We start from the raw sequence: 21,909 nt of genomic DNA on the forward strand, positions 1-21,909 counted from the left end.
AAAGGCAAAGCTGGCATACGGCGAAGTCCTTCGTGTCATCTACACGCGGTGTCTAGTTCCAGCAGTGCAGAATGAGCGCCGGACCAGGAAGGACGGTTAGAGGCTTTGTAAGGCAACGCCTTTCCTCCGCCCTCCTATCCATCGCTGACAGCCTGTCGTTGCACCACCTCAGACGTGCCAGTGGCTACCACTCGCTTTTAGCGGGAGGACAGTTCACATTTTTTCCTCTTTGAGCTCAAGCATCCGTGTCCATTTCTTTCTGTCTCCAGGCACTATTAATTGGGTAGCGTCAGTGGCGCCCCCACCGCCTCGGCGGAGGGAGGGAGGGGAGGCAGGAGAGTTTCACCTTTCACCACCATCCTAGAGTCTCGGAGTAGGAAGGGAAGAAAGTTCACACTCAGCTATGGAAAGGATCGCGGCTTGTGTAAAGTGTCCCACACTCGCGCGAGTAACCCAAGGGCTTCCGAAGGCTCGGTCCCTGTACTGGACTGTGTGGCTATGGAAGGGAACAGGCAGGTCCGCCGTGGCGCCTTGCCCAGTGAGACTCTCCGCGGTTCGCCTCCCACTCGGGAGACCTGGAGGGGGTGCAGAGCCCCGCAAGGCCGCAGGTGGGCGCCTTGTCCGGCGGGCAGCGGGCGCCTTTGGAGACGGGGGTGCCTGCAGAGTTTTCCAGGCCAGGCGGCCAGTGAGGCCAGCAGGCGAGGCCGAGAGAGGCGCTCGGCGGCGTCTCCACCCTCCTCCCACCTTCGGTTGCCCCCACCCCCGGGCGCCCCGCCCCGCCCCCTCGGCCTTATAGAGGGACCCGGCGCCTCCGCGCGCCTCCAAGCCACTGGCTTGCCCCCGGCGGAGCGCGAGGCTGCCGGCGTGGGCGAGCCACGGCCGTGGCCCGAGCAGCAGAGTGAGGCGGCGGCTGCGCCCCGCACGATGGGGGGCAGCCCGACCCCAGCCTCGGTGGCCGCGGACCTTCGCCGCCGACCACGCCGCGTCTGCCAGCTCCCGCCGCTGCTGCTGCTGTTGCTATTGCTGCCCGGGCGCAGTGCCCTCCTCACCTCGAAGGCAACATGAAGGAGACGCGGGGCGACGGAGGGAGCGCCCCCTTCTGCACCCGCCTCAACCACTCGTATCCAGGCATGTGGGCGCCCGAGGCACGGGGCAACCTCACACGCCCCCCAGGGCCCGGCGAGGACTGTGGCTCGGTGTCCGTGGCCTTCCCGATCACCATGCTGATCACCGGCTTCGTGGGCAACGCGCTGGCCATGCTGCTCGTGTCGCGTAGCTACCGGCGTCGGGAGAGCAAGCGCAAGAAGTCGTTCCTGTTGTGCATCGGCTGGCTGGCGCTCACTGACCTGGTCGGGCAGCTGCTCACAAGCCCCGTGGTCATCTTGGTGTACCTATCCAAGCAGCGCTGGGAGCAGCTCGACCCGTCGGGGCGCCTGTGCACCTTCTTTGGTCTGACCATGACTGTTTTCGGGCTGTCCTCGCTCTTCATCGCCAGCGCCATGGCTGTCGAGAGGGCGCTGGCCATCCGTGCGCCACACTGGTACGCGAGCCACATGAAGACGCGTGCCACTCGCGCCGTCCTGCTGGGCGTGTGGCTGGCAGTGCTCGCCTTCGCCCTGCTACCTGTGCTGGGTGTGGGCCAGTACACCATCCAGTGGCCCGGGACGTGGTGCTTCATCAGCACCGGACGAGGGGACAACGGGACGAGCTCTTCACACAACTGGGGCAACCTTTTCTTCGCCTCCACCTTTGCCTTCCTGGGCCTCTTGGCGCTGGCCATCACCTTCGCCTGCAACCTGGCCACCATTAAGGCTCTGGTGTCCCGCTGCCGGGCAAAGGCGGCAGCATCACAGTCCAGTGCCCAGTGGGGCCGGATCACGACCGAGACGGCCATCCAGCTCATGGGGATCATGTGCGTGCTGTCGGTCTGCTGGTCGCCCCTACTGGTAGGTAGCTCCAGGGCATGGGGTGGATGTGGAAATGGAGACTTCTCCAAGTGCCAGCACCCGCAAGAGTGTGCTTGCAACAGCAGAACACTGAGGAGGCTTCTGAGCTGTGTTGGCACTGCCTGTACGCACAAGGAGACTGCAGAGCTGCTCCTATCCAATCCGGGAGGGGAGAGGACGCCCAGGCCTTAGTCCAGGGCATGTGCTGATATAGCGACTTGTCTGGGTGTTGTAGGGGATAGAGGGGTGATTCTCTGAAGTTCAGGCACTTTTCATTCTGCGGAAGTACCCTACCTGTGACAGCAGACAGGCGCAGAGGTCTTGCAGCGTCTCACCCACTGTGAGCCCTTGCTGCGCAGCTGCTAGGACTCTAGGTTCACACTTGACCAGAGGCAGGAGAGTGAAAATGCACCTTACAGCATCAACCAGCCTCGGCTCTCCTGAGTGTGCTTGACCCTCTAGGATACACTTGAACTAAAAATCAGTCAATGGGACCCGCCAACCCAGTGACTCTCTAGGATCAGATTTCCTGAGACAGGAGGTAGGGCATCCTCCGCTGCACAGATTCTCACATCAGCACCAGGAGCAAGTGATGTTTCCACATGCTCCTAGTCTAACACCTGCTCTTATGTGTTATTTGTGAGGTTTTATTTTAAGATACTTTTAGGTAGAAATGTGTGTTGGTAACTGCTGTTTGCTGATTCCTGTAGAATGCATGCTTAGGCCTGGGGCAGCCTAGCCCAATAGATCTTGCAGAAGGAGCAACCTAGTCACTGTCAGCAGTGTTAGAGCTAAATATATATTGAACCTAGAAATTTATTACTCTTATGAAAAACTTCTGAAGCATGTGCACATAGTTTCACAACCTATCACATAGAAGTTTTTTTTTTAATTGTGGTAAAATATACACAATATACAGTTTACTATTTTAACCATTTTAAGTGGACAGTTTGGTGTTACTAAATACATTGGCATTGTAATGTGTCCTACATAGTTTTAAATCCTTTGCCCTTTAAAATAGAAATGTAGTTCCTTTCTCCTTTCACCCCTCCACTGCACTTGGCAAAGAAGATAGTGGAGAATACTTGTGTTTGGCTGGTGTGTTACATTCGGAGCTCCAACCTTGGCTCCAGATCAGAGATGTGTGGTGACACAGAGTTATATTGGAACCCAGCTGCCTGCAAGTCACTGTGTGGTCACAGGTCTGTGTTCCAGGAGCTGGAACTCAGGCTGATGTCATCACCAGGGCTTATCAAAAGCAGCACCAATTTTAGGCATATTTACTTCTGTGGTTGAGAAATGAGGTGTAGCTAATATGGCATAATTTATGTATTCAAGTGTATGAATAAAATGTTACTCAGACAGTCAGTCAGACTTGTGCTTTTTCTTTGCTTGTTTTGTTTAAGATTTAGAGAAACTTTGTAAGCTGTGTTTTGTTTGAATTAGAAAACTTTGGTTCTAATATCATGAATATGGTGGCCTAGGGAAGAATATAGAACAATCTTAAAAATGGTAACTGAAGATGGCCAAACTCTTTCTCTTTACAAAGACCTTATTTAGAACTAGTCTTACTTAGGTTCAATCAGTATCTTCATTCAGTTGGTATTTATTGATTTATAGCATCTAAACAAACTGTTAATTCAGTTATCAGAAAACAAGTTGAAAATCACACAAATTCAATATGTGGTGATGTTAAAGAGGAGAACTTTATGCTTCAAAATGGGCACTTCTAAAGGGAAACGGTTCCCTATTCTGTTTTTTGAACCATTAAAATCAAGTCTTCCTATATCTTCAGAATAATCTACAGTACAAAGTTGGAACTATTTCAAAGGAAAGAAACTGGCAAAACTGCTTTGTTAGTAGATTAGGGAATTATAAGAATGGAAATACTAGAACGTAGTAAACCTTTTCAGTGTATTAGTGTTAAAGTGAGAGATCATTTTTTTCTGGGGGGTAAAATACCTATTAGCTTTTGTTGGTTTGGGCATAGGATACTAATCTAGTTGTCCAAAATCCTTACTTAAAATGACATTGAGTATGTGTTATCTTGGTATGTGGTATCTTGGTAGTTATGATAGTAGCTATCATAACTATTAGTAATAGTCGATCGTTACAGTTGGAAAACTTAATGGAGCAGAGATACCTAATCAGAAAACATCCCAACTGCTATAAGATCCCACTTGTGAATGAAGTTTTTGAACAGAAGGTCTATGTATGGTGCAAAGATTATTTTTCCTTTTCTTTTTCCTAGGTACTTTTCAATATACATGTGAGATATAAAAATAAGTGAGAAACAATGAGGTATGAGATGTGAAATATGACTATGAGCTGTGAAATTAAGTGGGAAACTATGTACTTCTTAGTCATTGTTTATGTAAGGCATCAGATTGTTGTTCTGTTGGAACTGTCCAGTTGACTCAGCAATGCTATCTGTCTGAATTATTACTATTGTCTTAATTTTTATGAGTTATATTCACCAATTAGTCCTGTTATTTGATATAATAGCCAAGTTTCCAGAAAGAAGAATAACACTGGGGTGTTTTTCAAGGGAAGCAATGAGTACATTGTGTACTTTTATATGTGGCACTCCATCAGGTAGAATGTGGCTAATGCTGCAGCTTGGAAAGTAGTAAATATAAGGCTGACTATCAACAGTATGAGTTACGAGGAGTAATTGTTCATCTTCAGCCTTGGAACTGGATTAAAGGAGCCATAGAAGCTTTTGCCTTGAACCTTGAACCAGTAAATCGTCCATTCAGTATCTACAAATAGGGATACTTAGTTCAAGAAGATATTTCACAATGTAGTTGTGATTTATTTTTAAACTTAAGGACCCACTGATATATTTTGACAGGTGAAATTTGCCTTTTAGTGTACCACATGTGGAAGATTTTCATAACAGATTGTTTGACAGAATGAATGCTGTTTTGTGTTACATAAAGTTTATTTAAATGCTGATCTTCTCTTCCTAGGAATTTCTGCTGTGTGCAGGATGCAACTTCAGGGAATGTGATTAAGCTGTGATTTTCCATTATGGGAAAAGTTTTTGTAGTTTGTATTTTAAGAGTTCAGATATTCAGAATTCTTTACATTTTTTGTTTGCTACATTTCAGACACCATGGGAGGATTATTAAACAGACTTGTAAAAAAGTGATCAAAATGATAATCGGTTCAGGGCCAGCGTTGTGGCATAGCAGGTAAAGCAGCTGCCTGCGATGCCAGTATTTCCTATGGGCACTGGTTTGAGTCCCCCTCTTCTCCACTTTCAACCTGGTTCCCTTCTAATGGCCTGGGAACAGCAGTAAAAGATCATGCACGTGGGAGACCCAGATGAGGCTCCTGGCTTCTGACTTCAGCCTGGCCCAGCCCTGCTGTTGTGGCCATCTGGGGAGTGAACCAGCAGATGGAAGAGCTCTCTCTCTCCCTCCCTCTCTCCCTGTAACTCTTTAAAATAAATAAATAAACCTTTTAAAAAATTACAGTCTGTTCAGAGAAACAGAGTTTCCACTTGTATGAGTGAAGCCATGAAAGAAGAATGGTATGAGATAGGTTGTCATTAGTGTCTTTGTCTTGCAGTTCAAATACCTTCTGATTTTACCAGAGCAGCCTTCCAGGAAGGCTTGGCCTCATGGCTAATAGCATGCATTCCCAGGAACCCAACCCAGTGAGAACAGTGTGCATGTCAGAATGATAGGAATCATGGTTTGAAAATGTCCATGGAACCAGATGTAGATAGGTATTCCTTGAATGAATGATGGGATGAAGCCTTTACTGTTGTTTTGGGGGTTTTGTATAGGGAAGACAGTTTATTGGCAGAGTAGTGCCATGTAGATAGATTTGGCTTAGAAAATGAGGATGTGACATCTGTTACGCCTTGCTTTTTTATAGGTCAGCTAAGGCCTTAGGATAGAGACAATGGGAAGAGATGAATCAAGGAAGGAATGGCAACAGAGAACTAGCATTATTTAGCCATGGTTGGTTTAGGGAGTGATTGATGCAACAGACATTTATTGAGCATCTGTTATATCATGTGCACCATGGTAAATGGTTGTATATACCTCATGTAACTGCATCCTGAAGGATTGCCAATATTAGCTATATCATTAGGCAATGAACCAATGTAGAAAGGTCATTAGAACAGCATTGCTGATTCATAATAGCTGGCCCTCAGTTTATTTACAGTTTTTAGATAGAGGCCAGGAATTCTAGTCTTAACACCTGCCATAGGCACTGAGCAAGTTATTTAAATCCTCTTATTTTTAAAGCACAGATGTAAGACCAGTGTATGTCTAAGGTTCTTTTTCATGTCAAATATTCCCAGGTTATTTTATTGCAAGAATCATGATCCAGTGAACTCAAATGGGCGATCTTGAGAGTTTTGTTGATTTTAGTTAAGAATAGAGTCCCTGAGTGATTGAGAACTGAGGACATGGTACAAATGGGGGTGATGGTAGATTATCTAAATGATATGTCACGAAGCCAGTGTAATTTGAAGAAAGAGCTAAAGCATAGAGATTGTTTTTTAAAATTTGAATTTTTCAGAGAGTGTCAAAATTAAACACTTCTTAAGCCATCATCTTTGAAGAAACTCAGGTGGTGTAGTGTTGCAGTATAATTATGACTTATTGGCCTTTCTCTTTTGAAAAAGCTGTAAAGGTCAGTAACTCAATTATCAAGGTTTCGCTGGGTTTACTTTTCTGAGAATGACACTCAGAAATTTGCACTGCGAGTATTTGTAACAGACTGTGATTCATCTGGGGGTGATACATGCGGAAAACTGGATGCTAGACTTCAGCTTGCATTCCTGGCCTTGAAGTTGCAGGGCGACAGTGCAGGAATTCTTCGCTAAAACTCCTGACATTTGTGCAGCATTTTTATGATCCACCAGTGTTCCTCATTTACCTCATTCATGCCTCAGAACTCTGAGATCTACAACTGTAATAGGTCAAATATTGTTTCCCTCATTTTTGCTCAATTCCTATCATAGACATTAAGTAGGAGGTTTGCATTTCAGCTCCACCAGCTATGTTTCTTGAGGATTTTTAGTCACTTAAGTCCCCCTTTTCCCTAAAGAATTCCAACTTTATTGGGTTAAAAGTGGTAACCAAAGGAAGAGACCAATTTTTCTTGGAGTTCCCCCTATATCTTGTCCAAGTAAACAGTGTATGGTAAACATAATGATTCACTCTAATACTCAAATGACAGTTGGGCAGGCATTGACTTCTTTAGCTAGAGAGTTACACACACACACAGAGAGAGAGAGAGAGAGAGAGAGAGAGAGAGGAGGAGGAGCACTATAAGAATAGAAGTGCTTTGTGATTTCATATTCTTTTATTGAGAATACTTCTCTCCCCCATATTTCCACTTGCCATGTTACCCCTCAGGCATTCAACAATAGCTGTCAAACAACCACTGCTCATGGATTGGCTAAGGTCTATGGATAAAGTCACTTTCTGGGGTGGGCACTTTCCCTAATGGTTAAGCCTGTGGTTAGGATGCCTTAATCCCATATCATAGTACCTCAGTTTGAGTTTTGGTTCCACTCCTAAATTCCAGCTTTCTGTTGATGTGCACCCTGGGAGGCAGCAACTAATGGTTTAAATAACTGGGTACCTATCACCCACGTGGAAGACCTGGATTGAGAGTCCGACTTCTATCTTTTATCTGGCTCAGTCTCAACCAATGCAGACATTTGGAGACTGAACTTCTGGATGGGGAACTCTCTCTGTCTTCCTCTCAAAAAAATTAATTTTATTTTCAAACATATTTTTTTGTAAAAAAATGTAACACACATGTAAACATTTCCTGTATTTTTGTGGTATCTCATGATATTTCATTACATGTATACATTGTGTAATATCCGATCAAGGTGAATATATTTATTCTTTCAAGCATTTATTCTTTATAGTGAAAGACTCCAAAATCCTATCAATTTTTTAAAATAGAAAAATCCATTAACATTATTCATATTGAACCTTATTGTGCAATAGAACTCCAGAACTCCTTATTCCTATTTAGCTATAAACCAGTGCCCATCAATCAACCTTTTTCCATCTCCCCCTCCCCACTTCCTTCCCCAGCCTCTGGTAACCACCATTATATTTTTAACTTCTGTGAGATCATTTATTTTTTACACTCCATATATGAGTGAGATCATGTGATACTCGTCTTTTTGTGCTTGGCTTAATTCACGTAACGTAATGACCTCTAGTTCCATCAATGTGGCCACAAATGACAAGATTTCAGCCTTTTTATGGCTGAGGAGTATTCCACTATAAGTGTACCACATTTTCTTTATCCACTCATTGGTGGGTGGACACTTAGGTTGTTTCTATTTCTTGCCTATTGTGAAAAGTGCTGCAGTAAACAAGAGAATTCAAGTGTCTCCTGACAGATGGATTTCATTTCCCTTGGACATATACCCATAATGGGATGCTACATTAAATACATTTTTAGTTTTTTGAGGAACTTCCATACTGTTTTCCACAATGGCTATACTAATTTACATTCTGACCATCAGTGTGCAAGCGTTCTACTTCCTCCACATCTCACCAACACTTTTATATTTATTATTACTCATTAAATTTTAAAATCTTAATTTAATTAGTTTTTAACAGATCCAGTGTGACTTGTAGATGCAATTCTGAGAACATAGTGAGGAATGAAAGGAACAGTTTTATCTTTTGTCTTTTTGATAATGACCAATCTTACTGGAGTGAGGGGATCTCTTGTTGTAGATTTGACTTGCATTTCTCTGATGATTAGTGATGTTGAATACATTTTCATGTACCTGTTGGCTATTTGTTTATTTTCCACCCTTTGAGAAATGTCTGTTGATATCTACTGCCCATTTTTAAATTGCATTATTTTGGTGGTTTTTTTGTTTTGTTTTGTTTTTCTGTTTTGGTTTTTTTTATTGAGTTGAGTTCCTTATATATTCTGGATGTTAATCACTTGTCAGATATATAGCTTGCAGATATTTTCTCACATATTTTAAGTTGTTTCTTCACTCTATTGTTTGCTTCCTTTGCTGATTAAAAGCCCTTTAGTTTAATGATATTCTATTCGTCTATTTTTGCTTTTGTTTACTTTAATTTCAGGGTTTGGTCCATTCCAATGTCTCGAAATGTTTTCCCTGTGCTTTCTTTTAATAGTTTCAAAGTTTCAAGTCTTTATACATTTAAGTCTTAATATACATTGAGCTGATTTTTTTGTACATGGTTAGAGATAGGGGACCACCTTCAGTTTTCTGTATGTGGATATTCAGTTTTCCCAGCACCATTTATTAAAAAGACTAGCCTTTTTCTATTGCATATTCTTAGCACATTTGTCAAAGATCAATTGGCTCTAAATGTGTGGGTTCACTTCTAGGGTCTCTTTTCTGTGTCATTGGTCCATATATCTGTTTTTATGCCAATACTATGCTGATTTAATTACTGTAGCATTGTAATAGATTTTAAAGTCAGGTATTATAATGTTCCTGCTGTGTTCTTTTTTTAAAATTTTATTTATTTATTTGAGAGGTAGAGTTACAGACAAGGAGAGGGAGAGACAGAGAGAAATTTCTTCCATCCACTGGTTCACTCCCCAAATGGCCGCAACAGCCAGAGCTGCACTGATCTGAAGCCAGGAGCCAGGATTTTCTTCTGGTCTCCCACATGGGTGCAGCGGCCCAAGGACTTGAGCCATCTTCCACTGCTTTCCCAGGCCAGGCAGAGAAATGGATCAGAAGTGTAGCAGCCGGGACTAGAACCGGCACCCATATGGGATACCAGTGCCACAGGTGGAGGATTAACCTGCACCACAGCGCCAGCCCCATGCTGTGTTCTTTTTTTAAAGTAAGGTATCTTTTAAACATTTTTTAAAAATTATTTATTTCCATCTTCTTGAAAGGCAGAGCCAGACACACACACACACACACACACACACAGAGAGAGAGAGAGAGAGAGAAGTAAGGTATTTTTCACCCACTAACATTTTTAAAACCAGGGTTGGGTCAAGCCAAATCCAGGAGTCTGTAACTCTATCTGGATGTTCCATGAAGGTGGCAGTGACCCTAGCACTTGAGCCATTGTCTGCTGCCTCCTGGAATACATTAGCAGAAAGTTGGATTGGACACAGCATAGCAGGCGTTTGATTCTACAGTCTGAACTGGGGTGCAGGCATTACAAATTGAAGTTTAACCTGCTGTGCCATAATACCTGCCTCCTGCTCTGTTCTTTTTGCTCAAGATCACTTTGGTTATTAGGGATCTTTTGTGGTTCCATACAAATTTTAGTAATGTTTTTTCTAGCTCTGTGAAAAATGTCATTGGAATTTTGATAGAGACTGAATTGAATCTGTACATCTCTTTGAATAGCATGCAGATTTTAACGAGAGGTTTCCAACAGGATAACTTGACATTTCTTTGTGTCCTCTTCAGTTTCTTTTATCAATACTTATAATTTTCATTGTAGAGATATTTTATTTCTTCAGTTAAATTTATTCCCAGAAATTGTGTCTATCCATCTATCCATTTATTTATTTATTTTGTCACCATAGGAAAATGGGATTGCTTTCTTGATTTCTTTTTCTGTTGTTTCACTATTGGTGTATAATAATGCTACTGATTTCAGTACGTTGACTTTGTATCCTGCTACTTTGATGGGGTCTTTGGGGCTTTCTATATATAAGATCATAATATCTGCAAACGGTGGTAGTTTTGCTTCTTCCTTTCCGATTTGGATGCCCTTTGTTTCTCTTGCCTAATTGCTCTAGCTAGGACCTCCAGTGCCATGCTGATTAAAAGTCTTGTTCCTTGTCTTGTTCCATTCAGTATTTATGTGTTGGTTTGTTAAGTATGGCCTTTATTATGTTGAGGTTTGCTCCTCCTGTACCTAATTTGGTCAAAGCTTTTATCAAATGCATTTTCTCCATCTTTTAAGATGATTTTTGTCCTTCACTTATGTTGATGTGCTGTGTCACAGTTACTGATTTGCATATGTTAAAGCATCCTTGCATCTCTGGGATGAATCCCACTTGGTCATGGCAAGTGATATCTTTGGATTAAAAATCACTGTCTTTTTTTTTTTTTTAAGATTTATTTATTTATTTGAAAGTCAGAGCTACACAGAGAAAGGAGAGTCAGAGAGAGAGAGAGAGGTCTCCCATCCCCCGGTTCACTCCCCAATTGGCCACAATGGCCAGAGCTGCGCCCATCCAAAGCTGGGAGCCAGGAGCCCACCCCCCTCCGCCCCCGTCCTCCCCACAGGTGCAGGGGCCCAAGGGCAAGCCATCTTCCACCGTTCCCCCAGGCCACAGCAGAGAGCCGGGTCAGAAGTGGAGCAGCCGAGTCCCGAGCCGGTGCCCATATGGGATGCCCGTGCTTCAGGCCAGGGCATTAACCCGCTGTGCCTCAGGGCCGGACCCCCAAAATCACTGTCTTAGAAAAGCTTGCCTTCCCAGTCCCTTTGAGGTTTCCTTGCCCCAACTTTTTAGTCTCACAGTACCCTGAGTCACACGTGATTGGACATATTGGTTCTGTCTCTTAGGTCTCCTGGAGGCAGGTACAAGTCCGTCTTGCACATTATTCTTTCCCTCATTCTTATCACAATTGCTTGCCATGTGAGATATGCTTAATACGTACTTATTGGCTTATACCTGAGCACCTGAATTAGAACACATCTGGTCCCACTCCTATAAGCAATTAGTTATATAACCTTAGACAATTCACTTGATGTCTTTATGAAACTGTTTTCTCTTTTTCTGGAAAATGGGAATAGAAACACATGCCTGGTCCCTTTCACAAGATTGTGATGAAACCAACAAGATAAATATATGTGAAAATGATCAGGAGGTGTACAGGGCTATGAAAATGCTTTATTACCAACTTTTAGCATGCTGAGCATATTCCTTCCCTGTCTGGAACCCCATTATGATGTTTTATGAGATAATAACATTGACTTCTTGTGTTCAGGTAGACCTTTCCCCCAGAGAACTGGAGTATACAGGCAAATAGTGTTTCACAGCTTGATTATAGTTCATTGGTTTAAAAAAAATCTGATAAAACATACAATGTTTCCAACAAATAAAAGGAAAAATGTAAACCACATGTGCATAAACTTTTACAAGGCATTATAATTCATCAATCCTCCCTTTCCCTGCCACCATCTCTCTTCTGAGTTCTCTTGGTCCTGGAATTCATGCCCCTGTACAGCTGCCAATAAGTTCTCTAAATCTAAGCATCTCATTCCCCTTTCCCTTAAACCTGGAGAATTCATCTGTGTCTTATGCACCTATGCGATAGGTCAAGAATGTTCTTCTATTCTATGGCTCTCAAAGAGGAAGGACTCATGTTCTGCAGGGAGCTGTGCCCCTCCCCTCAGGAAGAGTATTCTTTTTTTTTTTTTTTTTTTTTTTTTTTGACAGGCAGAGTGGACAGTGAGAGAGAGAGAGACAGAGAGAAAGGTCTTCCTTTGCCGTTGGTTCACCCTCCAATGGCCGCCGCGGCCGGCGCGCTGCGGCCGGCGCACCGCGCTGATCCGATGGCAGGAGCCAGGAGCCAGGTGCTTTTCCTGGTCTCCCATGGGGTGCAGGGCCCAAGCACTTGGGCCATCCTCCACTGCACTCCCGGGCCACAGCAGAGAGCTGGCCTGGAAGAGGGGCAACCGGGACAGAATCCGGTGCCCCAACCGGGACTAGAACCCAGTGTGCCAGCGCCGCAAGGCGGAGGATTAGCCTAGTGAGTCGCGGCGCCGGAGGAAGAGTATTCTTTTGTTGGAATTGAACATGAGCCTAGCCTGCTCCCAGATCTTCCTGAGGTGTGAGTCCTTTCCATTCCAGGGGCTTCCTCCTGCTGGTCTTTATGTGTACAGACCTGTCCTCAACCAAATGTTTCAGTTGCACTGATTGTGCATCTAGCTGTTGTCCAAGGTTAAGTTAGTCTGCAAACTTCTGAAAGAGCCTGTACCTCAGTTGTCTTCATCTACTCACATCAGAAATGTTGGAGCCAAATGGAACCTCTGCTACTGACTCTCAGTCCAGAATGGAATTCACATGGGCCTTACATTAAACTGATGTGAGAATCATAGGGTTGTAACGGGCCTGACGCTGACGGATTCCTGACAATACGTTTATATTATGTTCAGCCTGCTCTCATTCAGTCTTCCTCTCAGATATTCTCTGGACACCATTCATAGGAAGTACATATCAGTGACTGATAATGGTGCTTATTCAAAATCTACATATTATTCTAGCAATACTTATTTTATTAAAGGTATTTCAAGGATTATAAGTCTAAAAATATCTCCATTTTTGTGACAGAAATGGAAGTGAAGACTTAATTATTCACATCTTAATTCTTTGAGGAAAAAATGAGGTTAGTCACAAGTTTAGGTAAAAGTGATATAAAAGTAGAGGATCAATTCTATACCAAGTAATACTACTTTTTTTTTTAAAGATTTATTCATGTATTTGAAAGGGAGAGTTATGGAGAGAGAGAGAGAGACAGAGAGAGATCTCCCATCCATTAATTTGCTCCCCAAATAGCTGCAGCAGCCAGGACTGAGCCAAGCCGAAGCAAGGAGCCAGGAGCTTCATTTGGGTCTCCTACTTTGTTAGCAAGGGCCCAAACACTTTGGCCATCTTCCGCTGCTTTTTCCCAGGCCAATAGTGGGGAGCTGGATTGGAAGTGGAGCAGCCAGAACTCAAACGGGAGCCTATATCGGATGCTGGCATCACAGGTGGCGGCTTTACCTACTATGCCACAATGCTGACCCCAACAACATTACTATTTTTAAAAAATTTTGGTAATACAAAAACAAAACATTATGTTGGAACTGTAATTCTATTTACTTTAAACAATTATTGATTGAAAGCCTCAAGTATAACTTTAAAAATACACTTTTCACTAATTCTTTGATATTTCCTAAAAATAGATTTGATTTGTATCTTTCTGCTTCTTTTCCTGAATACTTAGTAAATGTCATTTTCTGTGATTGAGAATACGCTCTTGGTGCGATTCATGAGAATTTGGAAAAAGAAGTACGTTTTCGTGCTCAGTTCCACAGCACATATACTAAAAAAAAAGTACGTTTTCACTAGTGTTGAAAATGATGAGATTGTAAAAGATACAATACAAATTTTGGAAATCACAAGACAGGGAAGTGCTATTTTAGTCACTATCTTGATGTAGAAAATTCCCCAGTAACTTCTTGCTACCAACCACATTGTTTGGGTCAGAGCTTTTCACAGACACACATATCTGCATTTTTCCAAATAGGAGAGTGACTCAACATAAGGTTCTGAGCCAGGGAGTGGCGGTTACCGATCCTGCGACCCCTGTCTTGAGAGAATGTCTCTGTTTTATGTAAAGAGCAAAAGAGGGTCATTGAAAAAGCCGGTGAGGTCCACAGAGAGAATAAGGCAATGAATGGCCAGAGTCCTTGGTGTGGTCTTGGCTTTGCCACAGGAAGGAAATCCCTTTATCATGTTGATCTTCCCAGTTCTTATCAGTAAGATAAAACAATTACAAAGTTTAGTCTTCCTTATAGTTCTGAACAAAGTAGATTACACATTCTTTTGCCCAGTTATTTTACAAAATATTGATGGAGTGTTTGCTATGTGTCTACCACTCTGATACAATGGTGACCAGGGCTGATTCATATGGCTATACAAATTGAGCAATTATATAGCCCAGGGGGTGCCATTCACATTATATTCTATGTGAATGACACTCCTTGCATTTGAGCAGTGTACAACCTATGCAGCTATACATGGTAGACATGATGGCAAAGCAACCAACAGTTATCTTCCTTCATGAAGCTGTCAATCTACTAAGGTAGAGGGAAAGTAGAAAACTAATCATTCTGGTAAACAAATGTAACCATCCTTGTGGATCTTACTGTGGCTGCTCGTATTGCTGCTTTGTGGCACTGTTGCAGATTGGCTTTGTGTGTGCCAAAGGGTTGGGCTGGCCCACTGCTAATGTGATGCCCCTGCTGGAAATGCCCCTTCCCTGGATGTGGGGGGTCTGTGCTTGGACTTTGCATCCATACTCCAGCCATAATGCTCAGCCGTCATTCCTCAGACAAGAACTTCTGTGCTAGAGTAGTGTGTGGATGCAGAAAGCTGTGTGCCTCAGGCCACATGCTGTTCCAGATCCAGCCCTTCCTCTTGGGTCCTTAGGCTCTGGGTTGTACTCAGATCACCCCTTGACAGAGTTGCCTTGCCCTTTCAATTATTTTTTTTAATTTATGTATTTATTTGAGACGCAGAGTTAAAGACAGAGAAAGGGAGAGATGGAGAGAGTGGTCTTCCATCCGTTGGTTCACTCCTCAAATGGCCACAATGGCTGGAGCTGGCCCAATCCAGTGCCAGAGCCAGGAGCTTCTCCTGGGTCTCCTACATGGGTGCAGAGGCCCAAGAAGTTGGGCCATCTTTTTACTTTTTCCCAGGCACATTAACAGGGAGCTGGATTGGAAGTAGAGCAGCTGGGATTCGAACTGGTGCTCATATGGGATGTCTGGCAGGGACCTGAATGGGTCAGCACCTGCAGCTTCCCGGAGCACATATTAGTAGGAAGCTGGAATCAAGAACTGCAGTCGCCAGCGCCACGGCTCACTAGGCTAATCCTCCACCTGCAGCGCCGGCCCCCAGGGTTCTAGTCCCGGTTGGGGCGCCAGATTCTGTCCCAGTTGCTCTTCTTCCAGTCCAGCTCTCTGCTGTGGCCCAGGAAGGCAGTGGAGGATGGCCCAGGTTCTTGGGCCCTGCACCGCAATGGCCATTGGAGGGTGAACCAATGGCAAAGGAAGACCTTTCTCTCTGTCTCTCTCTCTCACTGTGCACTCTGCCTGTCCAAAAAAAAAAAAAAAAAAGAAGACCAGCTGGATGGATTAGAGTGAATGACAGGAAGTTCAGCAGGACTAGGTAACAGAACCTTATCAGTTGTTTGGGAGGAGTTTTCATTTTTACCTTAAGTTTGGTGGAAAGCAACCATAAGTTTTGAGTGAGGGAGTGATCTGCTAGGTTGTATGTATTAAGAAGATAAATCAGGCTGCCTTATGAATTTGAGAAGTAGGGCATCAAGGTCCTTGAATCTGAGGGCAGATGAACACACAAACACATTAATAAATGGAAACACTGTTTTCCTTAAGTGTTGCTTTAGGAGAGGGGGCTTGGCACAGAACTGGGGATTTGGGGATACGAAACAGCAATGGGTCTGTGCATGGGCCCAGAGGAAAATACTAGAGCAGGTGTGCTGGGAGTGGGGAGTGAATCTGTTTCTGTTTAAGTGTCTTTGAGAATGTCAAGAAATAATATGAGTCAAATAGAGTTTGGAGGGGGAGGAAGGGAGGAACATATTGGTAGATTGGCTTGAAGATTAGGAATACGAATGCGTATTTCATCTTGAACACGTCATATTGTTTCTCTATACTTCTGTTCCATATTAGTAAAATAAGAGGGCTCACATTATATAATCTCTGAAACCATAAAGGTCATTTAATAAAGCAACTCATCTGTTCTTTTCTAAAGAACACTGTGGGTGAAAGTACCCATCCTTTGTTTAAATACCTTTACTACAGGAAATTGATTTCTTTTTTTTTATTTTTTTTAACTTTTATTTAATGAATATAAATTTCCAAAGTACAGTTTATGGATTACAATGGCTTCCCCCCATAACGTCCCTCCCACCCGCAACCCTCCCCTTTCCCACTCCCTCTCCCCTTCCATTCACATCAAGATTCATTTTCGATTCTCTTTATATACAGAAGATCAGTTTAGCATACATTAAGTAAAGATTTCAACAGTTTGCTCCCACACAGAAACATAAAGTGAAAAATACTGTTTGAGTACTAGTTATAGCATTAAACCTCAATGGAAATTGATTTCTTTTCAAGCAACATAATTTTCCTAGAGCCAGGTCTCATCTCACACTAGTTTTCTTTATTTTTCACAGCAAGCTTATGAGGTGGGCATTGTTATAACCAATTTGCAGGTAATAAAAATACTAAAGCGGAAAAGCTTTGAGTGCTTCATTCAAGTTAACAGCACTGGTAAGTGGTTAAGCTGGGGCTGAAAGGCCAGGCTCTTTGCTTTAAGGAATAGTGCCCTAGAGTAGCTGAATTCGTTTTGCCTTCTTTTTTCTTCTTTTATTTATTTATCTTCATCTACATCAAAGTTAGAGCAACAAAGAAAGAGAAAGAGAGAGAGAGAGAGAGACTCCATCTGCTGGTTCACTCTCTAAATGCTTCACAACTGGGGCTGGGCCAAGCCAAAGCCAGGAGTCCAGAACTCCATCTGGGTCTTAGCACTTGAGCCATCATCTGTTACCTCCAACGCTGCATTAGCAGGAAGATGGATTATAAGTGGAGTTGCTGGAACTTGAACCAGTCACTCCTATATGGGATGTGGGTGTCCCAGGTAGCAGCTTAATTCCCTGCACCACAGTACCTGCACGGATTTATTCTTTCTATTATAAAAATTTCATTTCCCTTATATTAATTAATTGATTCAAAATTCAATCCATCCTTTTGCTTCCATCCTTGAGTACTTTGGTTTATATAGAACAATGTTAATTTAGTTTAATTTTTATCAATAAGAAACTATGTTTTTTTTTGACAACTCAATTTCTGTATGCACAAAATATTGCACAGGTTACAAATGCATCAATAGCTATATTACTGATGCAACCATGAATATTCATATTAAGCTACTGCTCTATATTTTGATGCATCTTGTGCCAAACACTTTAGTAAATATGACAAATACAAAAGAACTCAGCTACTTTAATTCATAGGAACAAGATTGCAAAAAAAAGTATATATATCATTTTAGAGAATAGCTAATATGCCAAACTTAGAAAAACTAATAACTAAATGACAAACGAAACGTTGATGATAGAAAGTTAGGGGTTACACTGCTTCCAATCCAGTTTCCTGCTGATGCACCTGGGAAGGCAACAGATGATGGTCAAATGCTTGGATCTCTACTACCCCTGTAGAAGACCAGGATGGAGTTCTTGGTTGCAAGCTTCTGCCTGGCCCAGACCTGGCTGCTCTAGCCATTTGGGGAGTTAAACTAGTGGATGGACAATCACTATGTATGTCTCTGTTTCTGTGTCTTTCTCTGTCACCTCTTCTTTATTGGTCACTCTGCTTTTCAAAGAGATAGATCTTTTTTTTTAAAATTTGCATTCAAGTGTTAAATTTAAAAATTTTAACAATTGGACATAGGAACCAGAAAGTGTGCACCAATTGGGAATTTTAATAAGACAGTCATGTTCTGCCTCACAATTACAACTATATTCCAAGAGAATAATCCAGGATTGCTAAATGTGTTCCTTACTAATATAAACTATAGTTTCATAATTTTTAGAAATAAGATGGTACTTAACATAAGTGGGTTTTAAAATAAGATTCTACCCACTTAAAAATAAAACAAAATTAATAATGATCACACTGAGATTTCAAAAAGAAAACTATCCAAATGTTGATCAAATAAAGACTCCAGACCACAGTTCATCTTCACTGACTGCCTCAGGGTACAGAGCACACGTGTTGCCCACGAGGAAGAAGAGGTGTGGGGTGGATCCAGCTCTGTCCTCAGCTTGTCTTCTCATCTACAGTATAAGAAAGGTCATTACAGCTTAGACACCAACTTTCACACCTGTGTGCTCAGGCCTAGTTTTGAAGAGTTGTTTTATCCCATTTCCTGGTGGAGGTGTTCAGTGAGGGCAATTTTGTTAGGCTGTGGCTTCCTCTTTCTTACAGCCTGGCCAGTGACAGTGTTGGTGGACTGGACCACAAGTTGTATGATCCTATAGTTCTCTGTTAAGTGCGCAGGATTCTACTATTTTATGATCTGGAAAGTACCATGAAATTGCCTTACAGTGGCACCATGATTTTTTAATTCACTCAACAGAACTTACTGGATATGTGTTGTGTGTAAGACATTGTGCTACAGCCTGATAGAACATGACATGACCCTTGTCCTTAAGGACTGTGTTAACAAACGATTCCCTGGAGAAATTTGAGGTTGACTCAAAAAATGCAATATAGGTCTTCATTATCAGTTTTCAGCAAAATAACACAGCTGAGAATCTTTTAGAATTTATTTATCCATTCATTCACTCAGTAATTGTTTATCAAGTATTTAGTATGTGTCAGGCCCAATTCTAGTTGCTGGACATATAGAATAGTGAATTAGACAAGTTTTGCTTTCAGGGAACTTTAATTCTAATGGAGAGAAGCAATATATAAATAAACTAGAAGTCAGATTGTGACAAATACTCTTAAAAATGAGTTATCAGGGCAAAATGCCTGTGAGAGCTAACATTTGAGCGGAGACTTGAATGGAAAGGAAGAATCAGGTGTGAAAGGTCTACTGAAAAAGCATTATAGGTAAAGAGAGCTACAGAAACCGTCAGCTGATGTGGTCAGGAGCCAGGAAGAAGACTAGCGGGACTGAAATGAAATGAAGGGACTAACAGGAACCATGGTGCTGTAGACGGGCTTAGAGAGGTGTGGGGCCAGGTGGTTTTGATGCTAAGGAGTTTTGATATTCTTTTGTGAGAATCACCAGAAGGTTTGAAGGTTTGGAGCAGGAGAGTAACATGGGGCTCATGTTTTTCGAAGACCTTCTTGCAGCTGTGTGGATTATGGATTGCAGGGAGACCTAAGCGAAGGCATTGAAGTTGTCCGTGTGAGAGACAACCACAGTTGGCATTGCAGAGGAGAAGCAGACGTAGTCACAGAATGTATAGGAGACAGAGTTTACCAGACACCCTGCCAGTTCTCTAATCTCCATCCATTGTCTCTCTTCCTCTATGGGACTTTGGTGGGGAGGTGGCCAGTTGTCCACAGAGAGAGCTCTGTTTGGATCCCTGAGAAGGAGTTGACTGCTCTTGCTAACACACACTGAGCAGTGGGTACAGCCAAGAGATAAATGATCTCAAACAGATGCTATTTCTTTTTTTCTGAGACATGGCTCAGAATAGTTACAGAGAGCTTGAGAAGTTAGTAGTTTTCTTACAAAATATTCATATTATAATGCCCTAAAGAAAACGCAGGCTAAGCCAATTACCACACCCAGTCTCAGAAGGAATTATTTATTATGGTTATTTTTGTTAGACTAACTCTTGTTATTTTTCTTGCTTTGACAATTTTCACATTAATATCCCCTAAATTTAAAATTGGGATTCTTGACTGCAGAGAGAAGAAACCTAGTGCTAGCTAGCTGAAGAAAAAGAAGAGGGTTGGTGTTGCTTGACTGACAGAAACCTCAGGGGTCTCAAGAGCAGAAGTGGCCTTTGGGAAGACTGAAGTCAGGACTGTCCGTCTCTGTCTCTCACCTTGGCTTCTTGCTGTGTGTCAGAGTCCCTCCTGCAGGCTCTGCTTCTGATGAACCAACCTGACGTGTACGTGTGCAGCTCCTTGTCTAGACCCTGTGTTCTTTTTTCAAAGCCTCAGGTTAATAGGTTTATACTTACAGTCTGTATGTGGGGTTTTCATTTTGCTTGTAGAGTAACACAAGATTTCCATGAACATATCATCTAGTAGCACTGTTTAAATCTCATAGATATTTTTTTCTTTCATTTTGTTTTGTAATATAAGAAACAGCTATAGGTGACCAAAAAATGTCAATACCTAGCTTTATCTTCAAAGAGTAATGTGAATTTTGATAAGCTACGGTTAAAGATCCTGTGTCTGTCTAGAAGTAAACTAAGGATGTAATGAAAGGTTTACGGTGGAACTGGGTGGCTGAACAGGCTCTAAAAGCTCACAAATACTCCATAAACACCACAGGGAGGTGACTGGAGTAGAAAAAAACGAAGTTCTTTCTCGGTTTTTCCATAAAGGGTGAGTTGTAGTCTGGGTTTGATGTTAATCTGGCAAGCGACGTCCTCTTTATAAATCAGTAGCTGTGCTAACAGCCAACATGCTGGGTGGCAGCTTTTTAAATTTATTTAATGGTAGTAATTTCCTCCAAGAATAGACTAAGGATTTTGCTGGATCCCAAAGCAAGTTTCTTAATATGAGCGTTTGTTCTCCAAAAGACATTAGGGAACATTTTGAAATTCTTTCCTCCCACATCTGTTTCTAATTAAATTATACTATAGATCAATATCAGGAAGCCTGGAAATATCGTCCGACTCCAGAGCTCTAGTCTCCACCCTAGGCTTGGTCCTGGGGTAGCAAACAGCAGGGTATGGCTGCAAGCACAGAAGGCTTGTTAGAAGGATCCTGGGGACTCAGAGTCACGAGACAGCTGGCAGCCGGTTTTGGGGAAGACAGCGGGGCCAGGGTGTGCTGGCGCCGAGCTTCAGGCCACACAGCTGAGGTCCTGCTGTGAGCAATGCGCACTATCGTTGCCATGATGAATCCGATGTCTGAAAGCTATTATTTTACATGTAAAGTCCTGGTGCCAGCCTGGTGTTCTAGCGTGGCACACTCATCCCCTGGCTCTCTCACCCTGTGAACAGAACCTTTAGGCACTCTCAGCTTTTGGATGTTGAGGTGGGAACTAGGTGCTGCGATTTCTGTTTGGAATACAGAGAAGGAGTTCTATAACGTGGAGATATTAACAATAAAAATGGTGGTTCATTTTCACCATGGAATTCATTCTTAGAAATACTGCAATAGTAATGTATCTTCAAAACTCTGTGTGTGTGTGTGTGTGTGTGTGTGTGTTCCTGCCATGTATTTGTTGGGGCCATGGAGTGACCCTAGATTGGTAGAAAGGAAATTGGAGAGAGCTGCACAGAATCTAAGAACTTCAATTTACTGAATGCATTTATTTTCAAGGCACAGTAACAAAGAGAGACAGACAGAGAGAGAGAGAGAGAGAGAGAGAGATCTTCTATCTGCTAGTTCATTCCCCAAATGGCCACAACAGCTAGGAGCCAGGACTGAAGCCAGGAGCCGGGAGTTTCATCTGGGTCTCCCATGTGGGTGCAGGGGCCCAAGCACCTGGGTCATCTTCCATT

The 21,909-nt window shown here is 42.8% G+C and overlaps 1 protein-coding gene across 7 annotated transcripts in view; it reads left to right on the forward strand.

The window, feature by feature from the left end:
- The first annotated feature begins 684 nt into the window (after positions 1 to 684).
- PTGER3 (prostaglandin E receptor 3) overlaps positions 685 to 21,909 on the forward strand; it is a 189,284-nt gene continuing 168,059 nt past the window's right edge. For 3 of the 7 annotated variants that reach the window (XR_016236693.1, XM_008263984.5, XM_008263980.5), the window contains exon 1: positions 921 to 1,946. Coding sequence is in view for 6 of the 7 variants with exons in the window: in XM_008263984.5 (XP_008262206.1) it covers positions 1,062 to 1,946 (885 nt within the window). In the remaining variant the exon portion in view is untranslated. 7 annotated transcript variants of the gene reach the window in all.

The sequence above is a fragment of the Oryctolagus cuniculus genome, chromosome 7 (assembly GCF_051225735.1).
Source record: "Oryctolagus cuniculus isolate XC-2025 breed Fujian yellow rabbit chromosome 7, ASM5122573v1, whole genome shotgun sequence".
NCBI lineage: Eukaryota > Metazoa > Chordata > Mammalia > Lagomorpha > Leporidae > Oryctolagus > Oryctolagus cuniculus.